General features: G+C 56.8%; 5 protein-coding genes across 5 annotated transcripts; 3 read left to right on the top strand and 2 right to left on the bottom strand.

The window, feature by feature from the left end:
* Positions 1-161: 161 nt before the first annotated feature.
* Positions 162-827, top strand: CHGG_04719 (uncharacterized protein; the record flags this gene model as incomplete). Its single annotated transcript, XM_001223932.1, has 1 exon — positions 162-827. One exon carries the CDS (start codon positions 162-164, stop codon positions 825-827), a length of 666 nt encoding a protein of 221 aa, XP_001223933.1.
* Positions 828-1,340: 513 nt separating this feature from the next.
* CHGG_04718 (uncharacterized protein) lies at positions 1,341-3,815 on the bottom strand (the record flags this gene model as incomplete). The annotated part of the gene is made up of 1 exon (XM_001223931.1): positions 1,341-3,815. The coding sequence occupies one exon, from the start codon at positions 3,813-3,815 to the stop codon at positions 1,341-1,343; it is 2,475 nt and encodes an 824-aa protein (XP_001223932.1).
* A 3,146-nt stretch (positions 3,816-6,961) lies between these two features.
* On the top strand, positions 6,962-8,331 carry CHGG_04717 (uncharacterized protein; the record flags this gene model as incomplete). The annotated part of the gene is made up of 3 exons (XM_001223930.1): positions 6,962-7,085; positions 7,168-7,634; positions 7,696-8,331. The coding sequence occupies 3 exons, from the start codon at positions 6,962-6,964 to the stop codon at positions 8,329-8,331; spliced, it is 1,227 nt and encodes a 408-aa protein (XP_001223931.1).
* A 2,104-nt stretch (positions 8,332-10,435) lies between these two features.
* On the bottom strand, positions 10,436-11,665 carry CHGG_04716 (uncharacterized protein; the record flags this gene model as incomplete). The annotated part of the gene is made up of 2 exons (XM_001223929.1): positions 10,436-11,320; positions 11,402-11,665. The coding sequence occupies 2 exons, from the start codon at positions 11,663-11,665 to the stop codon at positions 10,436-10,438; spliced, it is 1,149 nt and encodes a 382-aa protein (XP_001223930.1).
* A 1,416-nt stretch (positions 11,666-13,081) lies between these two features.
* On the top strand, positions 13,082-14,441 carry CHGG_04715 (uncharacterized protein; the record flags this gene model as incomplete). Its single annotated transcript, XM_001223928.1, has 4 exons — positions 13,082-13,336; positions 13,404-13,711; positions 13,926-14,243; positions 14,303-14,441. 4 exons carry the CDS (start codon positions 13,082-13,084, stop codon positions 14,439-14,441), a joined length of 1,020 nt encoding a protein of 339 aa, XP_001223929.1.
* Positions 14,442-14,952: the final 511 nt, after the last annotated feature.

The raw sequence follows: 14,952 nt of genomic DNA, 5'->3' as shown, positions 1-14,952 counted from the left end.
TCTCATGTGCCGGTACCCGCGCCTGCCCATGATCGTTATGTACGCCGCCACTGAAGGGGTATGCCGGCCCCACCTCCCTACACCACGTCGCCCGCTCGTGGGGTGTGGAGCATGCCGCCGTGCCCGGTGGCGAGGTGGACCCGGGCCTGCTACAGTTCTCGATGCACAAGCCGGGCAACGCCGTCGTCGGGTTCGGGTACCGGCGAGCCGAGGCCGACGGGCTCAAGAAGCACAAGTGGCGCCATGGCATGAGCAGCCGCGTGGTGTTCGACGACGATTTCGGCGAGGTGGTGGACACGGAGGACGCCAAGGACGAGCTCCGGCTCCGGGCCGACGCCGAGTACGGCAACGAGTACACGCGGTCGCTGGCCGAGAAGGCGTATGCGACCTGCGCGCGGGCCGTCACGGGCGCCATCTACGCGCACGCAGGGCGGGAGCGGGCCAAGGCCTTCATCGGAGCGCACGTGCTCTCGCGCACGCTCGACCTCTCCAAGCTCTTCGCCTTCAAGAAGCCGACGCGCGAGCTGTCGCTGCTCTGCGCGCGCGAGGACTTCGAGCCGCCCGTCGCCCGCCTGCTGTCCGAGACGGGCCGCCTGTCGCGCACCCCCGTCTACGTCGTCGGCATCTTCTCGGGCAAGGACAAGCTCGGCGAGGCCGCCGGCTCCAGCCTCGAGTACGCCCGCACGGGCGCCGCCATGAACGCCCTCAAGAGCTGGTACCTCTACAGCCCCGGCGAGGGCGTGCGCGTGCCCTCCGACATGCTCAACGAGGACGCCGCCCCCTGGGAGCCCGCCTACATCGATATGGGCGAGATTATCGGACACTAAAAAAAATCAAATAAAACCCCTCTTCAAAAAAAAGAGAGCGCCCACCCTTTGTCATGTATCCCAAACGAGGGGGAGGGGGGACTTGTTAAGCCCAGCAGCTTGGGGATGGAGGCGGCTGGGTGAGCTACGGCACCCCTTCAGTCCTCCATCCGAGGCGGGGTTTGCCGAGCAGGTATTCCTTCACTCCGGTGTGTTGCCGGGATGGGGAGGAGAGAAATAGATGTATTGTACATTTTAGCACATCCATCCGGGCCGGCAAGCGCACAAAAAGGGCACGGTTTCCCGGCCGGTGCAGCATTGGGAGGAGTTGGACAAGGGCGGGGAAACACCAAACTCAGCCGTGCCAATGTAGTAGTGTATGTATAATATTTTTGCCAAACATCGGCTCCAATGTAGAAAAAAGCCACATGTACGACGTATATATGTTTGTTTCAACTGTCTTGTCATATGATTCAATGATCATCATAATTACCTATCCGTCACATCATAATAGCCTAGCAAAACGCTAGGCACCTAACTAAAGTGGTCACCCTCACCCAACCCACTCACGTCCCCCCTCCTGACCAACCTCCGCAACTCAGCCCTCTCAGCCCGCCGCTCCTTTTCCAACCGGCGCTTCTTCTTACGCTCATAAACAGCGCGCACTGTAGCACGGATCTGGGCGCGCCCTTCAGAATAATTGGCGCGGGCGAGGGCGATGACCTCGTCGATCTGGGGCGGGGTGTAGACAAAATTCCAGGTGCTCATGTAGTCAGAGACGGCGACGTCGACGCCTGGAGCGGCGCGCTCGTTGGCCAGAAAAGGGAGGTACACGACGGCGATACCCGCGTCCGGGTGCGTCAGCCGCCACGTGGAGGTGTCGTCGACCGGCGGCGGCGGCGGCTCCGTCGTTGATCGCTCTTGCGTCGTGCCCACCCACACTGTGCAGTACCCCAGCTCGTGCGCCGCTTCCGTCTGCCGCTGGGACTCGGGCTTCATGGGTTGGGAGCCTGGCGGCTTGGGTTCCCGTGGGCCGTGTGGGTGGCGGGCGGCTTGGTCGGTTTTGGCTTGGCTGATTTTGTCTTCTGCTTCGGCGGTTGAGTGGGCTTGCGCTTGTTCCAGTTCGGAGGCGGCGACGGAGGGTGAGGAGGATTTGGGCCAACCGGCTCCTATCGGCCAGCCTTTGATGTTCCGCTGGCGGGCATAACCTTCGGCGACCGAAAGCCAGTTGTCTGTCTTGATGTCGGCCGAGGCGTCGAATGCCAGGATGATGTCGACGTCTCTGCCGGGGCGGAGGAGCGGGTAGATGGGGAGGTTGTTGGACATGCCTGCGTCCATGAGCTGGAGGTATTCGTTGTCGTAGACACCTTGCGGTACCGTGCCGGGGAGTTGACCGTACATTCCGTGGACGAAGTTGGGGACGCCGGGCGGTTCGATAGGATGGACTTTGCTCAAATCTTTGTTGTGGCCCCATATCAAGTCATCGAGCGACTGGAAGCCGGTGAGACTCTTGATAATGGGTCTAACCTCTCGATAGTAGTGGCTCAGAGTGGCACAAAACGCGCTTCCAAAGGTCCCTAGGAGAAAGGGCAGGCGGGTCTCGGGAAGACGGAAGCCCGAAGTTGAGGGTAGGTCTGTCCCATTTTTGAACTTGCGGCCCATGGCCCAAGTGGGAATGCCGGCCGAGAACTCCTCGCAGAAGAACTCGTACGGAGTGATCTCAAACCACTGGAACCATGCTTCCCTCTTGGCCCTGTCCTTTGCCTCTTCCGTCAAAGAGCCCGGGCCACCGTAGTCGGGTGAATCAAGCTCCGGTATTTCGTGCCGTACAGCGGTGTAGATAGGCAGTGGGTTCTGCCCATACTTCATGTATTCCCGCTGGTTCGATAACTTGAAGTCTTTCTCGTTGACCCCTAGCTCACCCTTTGGAACCAGAAGCCTTGCTGCCAGAAGCATGCCGTAGGCATCCACAAGACCAAATTGAGAGTTGGGGTCGCCCTTGAGCTTCTCCACCAGACCACTAAATAGGTACTTGTTCGTGGGCGATGTCGTCAATGCGGCGAAGGCAACGGGTGGGTAGGCGATATGGGTGCCGAGACGCGCTTTGAGGTGGTCAATGGCGTTGTGAAAATTCGCTTCGGTCACTGACGAGTAGTAGAGGGACTGTAGCCAGCAGGAGCCGCTCACCCCTGATACGTACGTCGCGCAGTCAAAGAGCCCATCCTCAGCGGTTGCGAGGAACGAGCCAGTCCCGGCAACCAAGGCTCTGAGACCGCCACCAGAACCGCACATGGCAATAGTAGGGACGTCATCTGGATGAATATCCCTTTCTTCAACCCCTAAAAATCGCGCCAAGGCAGGTATGATCATCTTCTGTCGTCGTTCCAGGAAGATCTTCTCCTCGTCACACAGTTCCCCCGACACGCGAACTTTGGCCGAGTACTGGATCTCCGGGTGCGTAAACGGATCGTGTGCCTCCTGCCATATTTCGGCGGCCAATGACCCAGGCGCCATGTCCATCTCGCGTTGTAGCTTCCTGACATAGCCGGGAACAAGCTTGGCCCATTCCGGCATGATCATGTCGACCACCCTGTCGGAAAGCCCGTCGGTCGAGGGCACAAACGAGAGGCCGCCGAAGTTCCGGGAGAACTTGGCCCAGGCGCTCTGGTCCTCGCTCGAGGTCGCCCCGTCTTCATCGCTAGGGTTCCCGGGGGCCAACTTGGCCCGGGAGTCGGTATGCTGCAAGGCATCAGTCGGGGATAGCCACAACGCAAGCAATGCGCCAGTGAGCGTCACCGATATCAGCTTGGTAGCACGCACTTTCGACCGATGCCGCCGGGGCGACAAGATTAGGCAACGTCGGGGGGGTTGCCGGTCGAAAGGGAGCCCAGAGCCATTATTTACTAGTTGTGGTCGGGTTCTTGTGGTAATAAAACCGATCTGTCCCTGGGAGTGAATCGGAAATCTAAGACGGTTGAGGCGTATAATGTTCCCCCGATGCAAGGCCATCGCGGCCGCGGTTATTATAGTGTAGAGTGGTCGTGATCGTGATGCGTGATCGTGGTTGCAGCTGTGCTTGGCGTTGGAGTTTGGGGAGCTAAAAGCTAAGGGGTTTCAACTAGCGGTGACCTCCAATTGCCCTGGAAACTGTGTTGGTTCTCATGGTCGGCATATCTGGTTGCCCCAAGTCGGCGCTCCCCCGCTGGCGCGATTTGGTGGAAGAAGCGGTTTGGAGCTGCGAAGCTGGAAGCTTCCCGTTCCTAAAGTTACATCATCGGCAGGTTGGCTGTGGGGCAGGAGGGCAGGAGGGCAGGAGGGCAGGAATCAGGCGTGTCAGGCCAAGATTGTCAGGGACACTGTGGGGTATTGCGAAGTTTATAGATTTGTCCATTCGCCATTGAAAGCACCTTTCATCGTCACCAATGATTTGCTGATCTGTCGATGTGTTTTCCCTTTCTTGAAGAAGAGATCAAGGTTCTAGAATGCACTGGCAAAGAACCCAGTCCGCCGAGCCTGCTGGGGTATGAACATACAAAAGACACACCCATACACAGTGCAGCAAAAAAAGAAGCCGATGGAGAAGCACCAACCAGCAAATGGTCGCCCAGATGTTTCCGCAGCTCCCCTTCCCAACCTACCTCGGCTTTGAGGGCCAATGACTCCTGAGGTTGCGCGAAGAATAAGATACTTAGTAAGACGGGAATGGAAGCCGAAAGGTGCTTGCACGGCGCCGGAGGGTTTCCCTGCAATTTCAGTTGTGCTCTTGTCAAACTGACGATCGCACACCGAATTGGATGCACGGCTTCCGGCTGGCTTGACTGGTCTGGGAGGAAGGTTGCTTGCAGAGAAACACTGTTTTAACCTTTTCGTTGCCGGTAACAGCATGGACACAAGTTGAAACATTGTCTCCAATGAAGCCCTTGCTGGGGATCGGGGTGCAGTTGAAACAAATCCATCTTGAGGCTCAGTACTGCAAAACTGGGGCACAGGCTATTTAAATAGGTCGTCAACTCTCACGTGGATTCGAGCCTCCACATGGGCGACAACGACCCAACGCTCTGAGACCGAGGAACTGGGCGTGGGCTCTCAATAGGCAATCGCGCTGCTTCACCTAGGTTAGGTAGTTATACTTAATACCAACGGCCGCAGCGAAGGGCACGTCTCGTCGGATTTGTCGACATTGGCGGCGCAGAACGTTGGGGGTGGGGTAACAAAGTCCATCGCATCATGAGAGAAGTCAAGTCTCGGCTGGGCCCAGACAATGTGTGTGGATTTGGATTTGCTGTAGCCTGCGGTTGGTGCTCGTATAACAAGTACGGATTACGTTCATCCCACGCAGTGGATGGCCGTGCCTCGCTTTTGAAGTGCCCCTCTTCTCGTGATATGCACAGCCGGAGGGCGCAATTGGTCCACCAGAATCTCACTCGCGGCCTGTGGTTGGAACGAAGGTATCCCGAGTTGATGCATGGAGTGTTGCTGTTCCGTGGTCTTGCTGGGCATTCCATTAGCATCCATCCTCAGGCTTCGATCCTCCCGACCTGGCAAGCCATCCACACCCTTCTGGCGAATCACAGGACCCGGTCTGCCCCGGACCCCAGTCGTTAATCTGTCGCGAGCAGGCCCCTGCGCTCGACTCCCGCAAAGCGTGGGTGCCCAGCACTGCAACCCCTTTTGCTCGAAGCAGCCGGAGAGCTTAATCTCCCTGTTCGTCGCACCCTAAATTTTTCCCTTCGACGACCGCGACACGTTCACACCTTCGCATCCTCTTTTCGACATTTCCTCCTTCTCGACACTCTTTTCCTGCCGTACTTGTACGCCGCCTAGCGTTATCCTTCAGTGCCACACTGGGCACCCGTTACCTTTTTAACACTATCCCTCTAGCGCTCCGAGACGCGACTGCATCGAACCATCGATTTCTGACCCGGTACGTGATGATGAAATGCCCCTTGCCCAGGCCAGCTTTCGCCCTCTATGGCTACTGGGTTCTTCCCGGTTTCTGGGACTCCTTTTTGAATTCCATTACTGGTTTGCATTTGGTGTTGGGGTCTTTTCGCCGACTTCGTCGCATCTTTTGAGCGCTGGGTACTCATAGCCCAGGAGTGTTCGGCGACTTGTGGCTCCATCCCATCCATCTCCATCGGTTGCACTTGCAAACGCTGACCGACCAAGCGGAACTGAACTTGACTAACGTTCTTGCCATCCTTTCAGACTCGTGCACCTTCCTCATTTCTCTTCCCGACACCTACATCGATCGTTCTCTACAGCTCCTATCGCAATGGGTAAGCACGCTGCTCTCTGTTCCTTTCCTCGTGATGTCTGCGTTTGAGCGCCGAATTGCGAATCGAATTCCACCGTGGGAAGTCGACAACATCGCTCCTTTCCCTCGTTCGAACCGACCGAGACAAATGACTTCGCCCCGGCCACTCCCACGCGTGCGGCTTTCATCGCGCTCCCTCTGGCACAAGCATCGCGGCCTGTTATTTCGAGACCGCTGGACGCCGCTCTTTATCGTTTCTTGGGAACCGCCTTTCTTGGACGAGAATCATCATAGACATTCCATTACGGCCAACACATCTTCGCCGAGATGCATTTCTCGACAATGGTTCAGAACGCTACTGCCAGGGTCCGCCCAAGGAGTATGCAGTTCGAGAAGAGTTCAGCCACCCCAGAGCCCAGGGGCCGCCGGGCTGCTTCTCGGGACACTGGCACGAATCGACCCCCCCCAGCAGGGGCTCGGACGAGCAGCCTGCCGTTGAGCAGCACCAAACAGTACATTTACACGCCGCCAATCCGCCACCATCGCAGTATGCTGGATGTAGAACGCCTCCCGAAGCTCCCAATGGCCAAACCGCTTTCTTATGGCGAGCTTTATGTCAACACCCCTGAGCCGGTCGTGGACATCACGCCGCCGCCGAGGACCCCCGTTGACAGTCAGCCTCCGCGTGCTCCCAACAGGATCTCATTGCATCACTAGTCTGCCACGTTAACAAGGAAGATGCTAACTCGTCTTGTCATTCGCAGCTGCAAACGGTATTCCTACCAATTTCCCATCCCCTACCATGGCGATTCCAATTCCCCATGTCAAGCCTTCGTCGTCTGGATCGGAGGTTTCTCGCCAAGCTCCATCTGACATTGTGGCCGCAGCTCCTCCAGCTATGAGCGACAACAGGAACATCGTCCGCCGGAAGCTGACGGGCTACGTTGGCTTTGCCAACCTGCCCAATCAGTGGCACCGCAAGAGCGTCCGCAAGGGCTTCAACTTCAACGTCATGGTTGTCGGTACGTATCTTGAATGAAATCCCGAGTGCCATAAGGTGTCATAATAGCACGAATTCTAACGATTGAACCCCCCCACTCGCAGGTGAATCCGGCCTGGGCAAGTCGACTCTCGTCAACACACTCTTTAACACTTCGCTTTACCCCCCGAAGGAGCGCAAGGAGCCCAGCCTGGACATCATCCCGAAGACAGTTACTATCCAGTCTATCAGCGCAGATATTGAGGAGGCGGGCGTGCGTCTGCGGTTGACCGTGGTTGATACCCCTGGCTTTGGCGACTTTGTCAACAATGACGAGTCTTGGCGGCCTATTGTCGACAACATTGAGCAGCGGTTCGATGCTTACCTAGATGCCGAGAACAAGGTCAACCGCATGAACATTGTCGACAACCGCATCCACGCGTGCGTCTTCTTCATCCAGCCGACTGGCCACTCCCTGAAGCCCCTGGATATCGAGGTCATGAAGCGCCTGCACACCAAGGTCAACTTGATCCCAGTCATCGCCAAGGCTGATACCCTCACTGATGAGGAGGTTGCTGCCTTCAAGGCTAGAGTATGTTTTGTTCTTTGTCGGCTTGTTATTGGCCTTACAGTATGCTAATTTCCCCGTCTAGATTCTTGCGGACATCAAGTACCACAAGGTTCAGATCTTTGAGGGGCCGCGGTACGAGCTCGATGACGAGGAGACGATCGCCGAAAACAACGAGATCATGTCCAAGGTCCCCTTCGCCGTTGTTGGCGCTAACAACGAGGTCACCAACGCCGACGGGCGCAAGGTCCGCGGCCGTAGCTATCCTTGGGGTGTCATCGAAGTGGACAACGAGGAGCACTGCGATTTTGTCAAGCTCCGCCAGATGCTCATCCGCACCCACATGGAGGAGCTCAAGGAGCACACCAATAACACCCTCTACGAGAACTACCGGACGGACAAGTTGATCGCTATGGGCGTCTCGCAAGACCCGAGCGTTTTCAAGGAGGTCAACCCTGCCGTGAAACAGGAGGAGGAGCGCAACCTTCACGAGCAGAAGCTCGCCAAGATGGAGGCCGAGATGAAGATGGTCTTCCAACAGAAGGTATCCGAGAAGGAATCCAAGTTGAAGCTGAGCGAGGAGGAGCTGTACGCCCGCCATCGGGAGATGAAGGAGCAGTTGGAGCGCCAACGGCTCGAGCTCGAGGAGAAGAAGTCGAGGATCGAGAGCGGACGGCCTCTGGAGAAGGAGCCCAAGAGGAAGGGGTTCTCTCTCCGATAAGCTCGCCGGCCTCTCCCCTTCTAATTTCCACGACCTGTCTCAGTATCATGATGCCACAACAATACCAGCTCGCCGCCTCTTTTCTTTTGCCTGTTTTTTTTTTTTTTGTTTCATTTTGTTTTCACCCGGTCTCCCTATTTAATCACATCCCCTTAATACCCACGGAAAAGTTTATCCGCGGAGAGGGCCGAGGACCCTTACGACGGCGGACTCCGGGTGGTGGGGAAGTGCTCAGCCGTCGGCGGGATGCTCTACCCGACTCCCAAAAGACCCGTGGTCTTCTTGTCGGGGTGACGGTCTGATCAACGTCTTGCTAAAAAAAAATTGTACAACGATCTAATTGGCCTGGCCGGGGACTGGAAACGATGTCGCGATACCCGACTTGTTCTGAACAGGATTATCAGCGTTTCCAGTTGGAATGGCGATGAGGGGGGATGTTTTTGTTTTGGGGATGGACATGAAAATCGGATTATTCGGCGGCTGGAGACATTCGAAGCAACCCCGGTTTGAGCAGAGTTGACGACCCCTGGGCTTACTACTCGGCCGACAACGACAAGTTCACCTGCATTCGACCCGGCCGGCCCACACGACCAACCCAAGTAGCCGGCGACCGAGCTGGCTGCTTTGATATTACTAGAACTGGAGGGCAGGCCAACATGGATGGGAAAGGGGGATGGGACGAGGAGGATTGCTTGGATCAGGGCACCATTATACCCCCAGTTCACTCACTCACTGTCTTTTCATCATCCTCCGCCCGTGGATGGTGGACTCCGGTTCTCACACTCGGCTGTCGCCACACCTCTTCATACCATTTTCCTAGTCTTCTTTTCCGCCCACTTTTAGTTTTACCCTATTTTTCTTGCTGTCGTTGCTTAGCTTATTGTCTGTCTGGAATAAAAGGATCTCACAGTCTTGGTTGCTCTTTGCTATGCTCTGGAGAATGGTAACCAGCTCCACTGTCCCAAGTCAAAAGGCAGACAGTCAGAGATTGCCCACGCTCTCAATCCTTCCGCCACTTAAACGTCCCCAACCATAGTTTCCGATTACTCCCCCAAGGCCCCCCCTCAATACGCCCTTTTCCACATCCACCTCGCCGCGATACAGCCACCCATAGTGTTCAAATATTTTCACAAACTAGACCGTCCGGATGCAGTCGACAAACCCGCGAAAATGAAAGGGACCAACAACATCATTCCCGACCCTCAAGGCGGTCGGGATTCGCCCGACGCCTCGGAAGGAATGTCTAGAGAAAAGGCGTCACGACCACCTTTTTCCCACCCTCGGTATTCACAATGCCCCTCCCACCTTCCCGATATCACCTTCCTAACACCCATTACGGCTAGGTTTGTCGCATGGTTTGGCGTGACGGCAACCAGAAGCGAGGGCCGGCGGTTGAGAGTGATGTCCATGTGCTTCTCACACCGCCCCCCTCCCCCCACCCCGCTCAAGGGCCCCTCCTCAAGCAACCACTCGACCGCCTCCAGATATCCAACCCCAACCGCCAGGAGCAACGCTGTCACCACCCCCCCCCGCCCCGTGTCTTCTGGCCCAGATCTGAAACCCATCGGTTGGCAGTAGCGGTGCTCTGGGAGGAGCCGGAGAGATACTCTTTAGCCGAAAAGTGGACGAAGTAGTTAAACCGTGTGGCCGGCAGGCGGCTCTCCTATGTCAATCGCAGCTGGAGGAGGGACCCGCGCCTACCGAGGGGTGTCATCTCTGGCGTAATCCTCGTCAATGAAGCCGTCGCCCTAGTAAGTAGTAAGTAGGTAAAAGTTCCAGATCACGGGGTTCGGAACAAAGATGGTAAACATTGAACCCACCACATTCCAAATCTTGCTTTGGTTTGCCACGCAACCTCACACCCCAGGCATTCGTTACAACCAGCAGACAGATAGGTCCATATTGTACAAGTTACACCTAGAATACATGGCATCATGCTATACACATACATCCATGTGCTCTATTCATATCCCTCTTCCGATAATGGGCGTGCCCTGCCCACGCCCGACCACACACCCTAACCCACCCAACCGAAAACAACAAGACTCTCGAGTACACAGCAACACCACCAGCCCCAGCATTCAACCTCGCCCCGCCAGAGCGCTCAACCTCTCCGCAGGTACCAGTTGAACGCCAACTGCGATACGGAGGGGGCGAACGGCGTGGGCACCTCGGACAGGCCCGGGCGGGCGACGGGGTGGCGCAGGTAGACGGCGGCGCAGATCTTCTGGTTGACCTCGAGGTAGCGGGGGATGAAGGCGAAGGGGGACATCCAGTCGCGCGGCTTCCAGGGGGTGGCGTAGGGCTTGGAGGAGTCGTAGGGGTTCTCGGCCTCGAGCTGCAGCGCCTTGAGGAGCACGTTGCGCTGGTTGGGCGTCAGCAGGCCGAGCTGGGCGGAGCGGATGGTGCCGCCGCCGACGAGCGACTTCTTGATGTCCGGGCCTTGGATCTCTTGCTGTCGCTTCAGCTCGATCCTCGCCTTCTTGGCCTCGGTGGAGTGCTGGTTGCTCGAGAGGGACAGCCCCGAGAGGAGGTCCGTCAGCTGGCGCTCGGCTTGGTCCATCTCCGCCACAGTCGGATCGTCGGCTTTCCGGCCGCGCTCCAGGGTTTCCTTGACCTGCACGAGCATCTTACGCAGGGCCTTCTTTTCCTTGGCACGGATGAACTGGTTTTTCACCTTCATGATCCTTTGGGCCCGTATTTTGAGTTCTTTGAGGGTTGCAAAGTGCTTCGACTTGACGGCCTCCGTAACCGCCGCTTCCGCCACGCCTTCTACCGCGCCTTCCGCTGCGGTTTCGGCGGTTTCGGTGGTTTCCCCTTCAGCGGCCTGGCTTTCTTCGCCTTCGGCGTTCTCGTTCGCTTCGGTGTTTTTGGGCGCTTTTTGGCTGCCGCCTGATTTCCTTTTTGGCTTCCCGGTTGCTGCCATGACCCGCTCGATCTCGACCTGGAACATGTCACCCGGGTTGAGGAGGTAGCCGGGGTATGTCATCTAGTGGTTCGGGCATGTTAGCAGAATTCGAAAGGCCATCTCGCGCGGGGCCACGGTGTGTCGTTCGGGGTAAAAATGCACCTTTTTTCCGTTCACCGTGACGGCCCCGTGCAGCACAAACTGACGTGCCTGTCTCGCACTGCTAGCAAAAAGGGCGCGGAAAATGGCAATGTCGAGTCGGCGTTCCATCGGGGCGAACATCATCTGCATGTACGGCGTCGGATTCGTCGAGTTGCCTTTGTTCCGCACGTCTGAAACATCCAGGCCTTTCCTCGATTTCTGACCGGAGCCACGACCGGTGGCTTGCTCGCTGCCATCGTGCCTGGCCATATAAGCCGGGTCCATATTGATGGCGGCGAGAGAGCGGCGGGTAAACATGCGCTCCCACTGGTATTCTTTGATGTGCTCGCCGTGGTAGCCGCGGGTCAGGGATTTGGATATCCATTTCTGCTGGAAGAATGTTTTGGGCTGGAAGAAGGGCGTTCGGGAGCGCGCAAGGTTGAACAGATTATATTTGTTCCATGTTTGGCGGATACGCTACAAGGGCCAAACGAGGTCAGTCGACAGGTGGGGGAGTGGTTGAGGGAATGGTGGGGGAGGGGAGTGTGAACCCACGGGGCGCTTTAGGCCGTGAAACCTCAACAACCTGCGTTGCTTCATAATGGGTGGTTTGTCGGAACCGTCTATTTGTCTATCTGTCTATTAGGGCTGCGTCGTGGTCGTCGTAGTCGTCGTTTGTGCCTTTCCCGAGGTTGGAGGATGCTATTGCCGTGGGATTGTTGTGGCCCCCGCCGTCGTGTAGGACCGGCCCTGCCTTGTCATGTAACGGGCCAAGCTGCCAGACAATTCACCAAAAATCCGGACACCTCAATGGCGAGTGGGCTAGGGGAGTTTGGCTCCGCGGTGTTGCTCTCCCACGAACAGCTGCAATCGCCCGAAAAAGTTTCCCGCTCTCCAATTCGACCCGACGCAGCGGCTCACGTGAGGGTCAGGGGTCTGGTTCCTGGGTGAAACTTCACTGTATTTTATTTTCACTTTGACGGAGTCCTCCAGATACCTAAAAATGTGTTAGTTATACGGTATTTACACTACCTCTTATTACGGACCCACTCCCGTGCGGCTTTTACCGTTGCGGAGACAATCTTGGCGCATCTGCTGCTTGAGCGGGAGAGCGGGCGGTGAGGGGCGGCGAGCTGAAAATCTCCAATTGAGCGACACAGAGGCGACAATCGCAGTGTGGGGTTGCCGGCTTGGTTTTTGCAGACGCGCTCGTCAATGGACAGGCCCTCTTCAGGTCGCGCCAATGGATCGGGGACTCTAATGTCAGAAGTAGAGATTGGCTCCTGGCGGTTCTTGATCTCGTGCAAAGAACCGAAGAGATATTGACGGATGCTATCGCCGAACCACCAGGCAACAAGATTGATTTTTACTCACGATTGACTGTTTTGACTGTTTCCGTTCCCGACTCCGGTGACTCTTTCAAAGCCGGTACACCCCTGTGACTCTGCTGCGGCGCTGAACAACCTCGACGCTACCCCACCAACAATTTTGTGCAGCTGCTCTCTCCAAGGGCACATGCACCCAACTTTCTTCAACTGTTCACAGACTTTTCGCTTCTACGCAGATCAACTAAATCTCTTTCCCTTCAACCATTTTTCTACTCGAAATCTTCAGGTAGATCTCCATCAACTGTCAATTGCTCAATCCCGCTTCTACTCTCATTTCCATCACCTCTCGTCTGGCGCATAACCACTCGTCGTCATGAGCGACGCCGCCATCAAGGAGCAGACCGAGGCTGTCACTGCGGCCGCTGAAGTGCAGCCTGTGGAGGAGACGGCCACCGCCGTCGAAAAAGCCGACGATGGTGTGCAAGACGCGAAGAATGGCGAGGACAAGAAGGCCGAAGGCATTCTGAAGACGACCGCCAGAATCAACCACAAGGATTTTAAGCAGAATCGGAAGTACGACCCGACCACCCAGCCCGTGTCGGATGATCCCGTCAAGATCCGCGCCCAGGTATGTCATGCGCCCCAGCAACAGGAATTCTTTACGCGACCGCGCTCCGACTGACCCTGTTCTTTAGGTTGAATTCTACTTCAGCGATAGCAACCTGCCGACCGACAAGTTCATGTGGGAGAGCACCGGCGGCGAGGAGAACAAGCCCATGCCGCTCAAGACCATCGCCAGCTTCAAGCGCATGCGCCAGTTCCAGCCCTACAGCGCCGTCGTTGCCGCCTTGCGCGAAAGCACCTTCCTCGATATCGAAGGCGAGGAGGGCGAGGAGACGCTCAAGCGCAAGACGCCCTACGTGTCATCCAACGACGCCCAGCGGGCCCGCGTGGCCGCGTCTGTCTATGCGAAGGGCTTCGGGGACGAGGAGGCGTCTACCCAGTTCGACATCGAGGCTTTCTTCTCCACCCCACGGCCACGTCAAGCACGTCAAGCTGCGGCGCACCGCCGAGGAGCTCTTCAAGGGCTCCGTTTTCGTCGAGTTCGGGACAGCCGAGGAGGCCGACGCCTTCGTCAAGCTGGACCCCAAGCCCACCTGGAAGGGCCACGACCTCTTGATCATGAAGAAGAAGGAGTACCTGGACGAGAAGAACAGGCAGATCAAGGCGGGCGAGATCGAGCCCAACACCAACCGGCGCAACGCTTTCTTCGAAGGCAAGGACCGTGGGTCCGATCGCCGCGGGCGCGGGGGCCGGGGTGGCTGGGGTCGTGACGACCGCAACGGCCGCGAGGGCAAGTCAGAGGGAGGTGAGAACGGCCACAGGAACGGCTTCAAGGGCGGGCGGGGCCGTGGCAGGGGAGGGAGGGGCGGGCGTGGTTTTCGCGGTGGCCGTGGTGGCGGCCGTGGCCGGGACAACAACAACCGGGACCGTGACGAGAAGAAGAGCGAGGAGACCCGGCAGAACACCAACGAGTAAGTCCCCGCATCACCCATTACAACACTCTGTCACTATCTTACTAACAACCCTCTAGTGTCCAGATGCCTACCATTCAATCCACCGCCACCAAGAACGGCGACACCAACGGCAAGCGGGCCCGCGAGGATGACAGCGGCGAGGCGCCCCCGGCGAAGAAGGTCGATAGCAAGCCGGAAGCTGTTGCGGCGCAATAGGGGGGTGCGGAGTTTCTGTCCGAGTCATTCGATAAGAACGGGCAAACAAAAAGCAAAAACAACAAGCTCAAGGAAGGAGGGGATAGGACATGGGATGCTATTTTGATCCCTCTCCTTCGACACATCCATGATTGGTTGGTTGGTTGGGGCGTCCGATTGAGCTGTTGGGCTTAGTTGTAAATTATCCGACATCTGGACGGCGTTTTTCGGCTGGTTTGTTTTCTAAAATTTATTTTCACTAGAGGGTTGTCACTTGCCACACACCACATCATCATAGCCTTGGTTGTTGTTCGTGACATGTTTGGGGTAAGTTCTTATTTGTGATTTTTTTGGCGGCCATTGCTCCCCTCTTGCCATGGCGCTAGCTAGTGATATCTATATTACTTACAATAGGTTTACACGAACCCTGTCTTTCCCGTCCGCCATCTTCCTGGCCCCGAAGGTATTTTGGGTATCACCTCAAAAAACAAACCGTGACGCCTGAATAAGCCATGACTAGAAAACCAACCCA

This window comes from Chaetomium globosum, genomic scaffold, assembly GCF_000143365.1.
Source record: "Chaetomium globosum CBS 148.51 scaffold_4 genomic scaffold, whole genome shotgun sequence".
In the NCBI taxonomy this organism is placed as follows: Eukaryota; Fungi; Ascomycota; class Sordariomycetes; order Sordariales; family Chaetomiaceae; genus Chaetomium; species Chaetomium globosum.
Note: the sequence above shows the minus strand (reverse complement) of the source record. Positions and strands in the feature narration are given on the sequence as shown.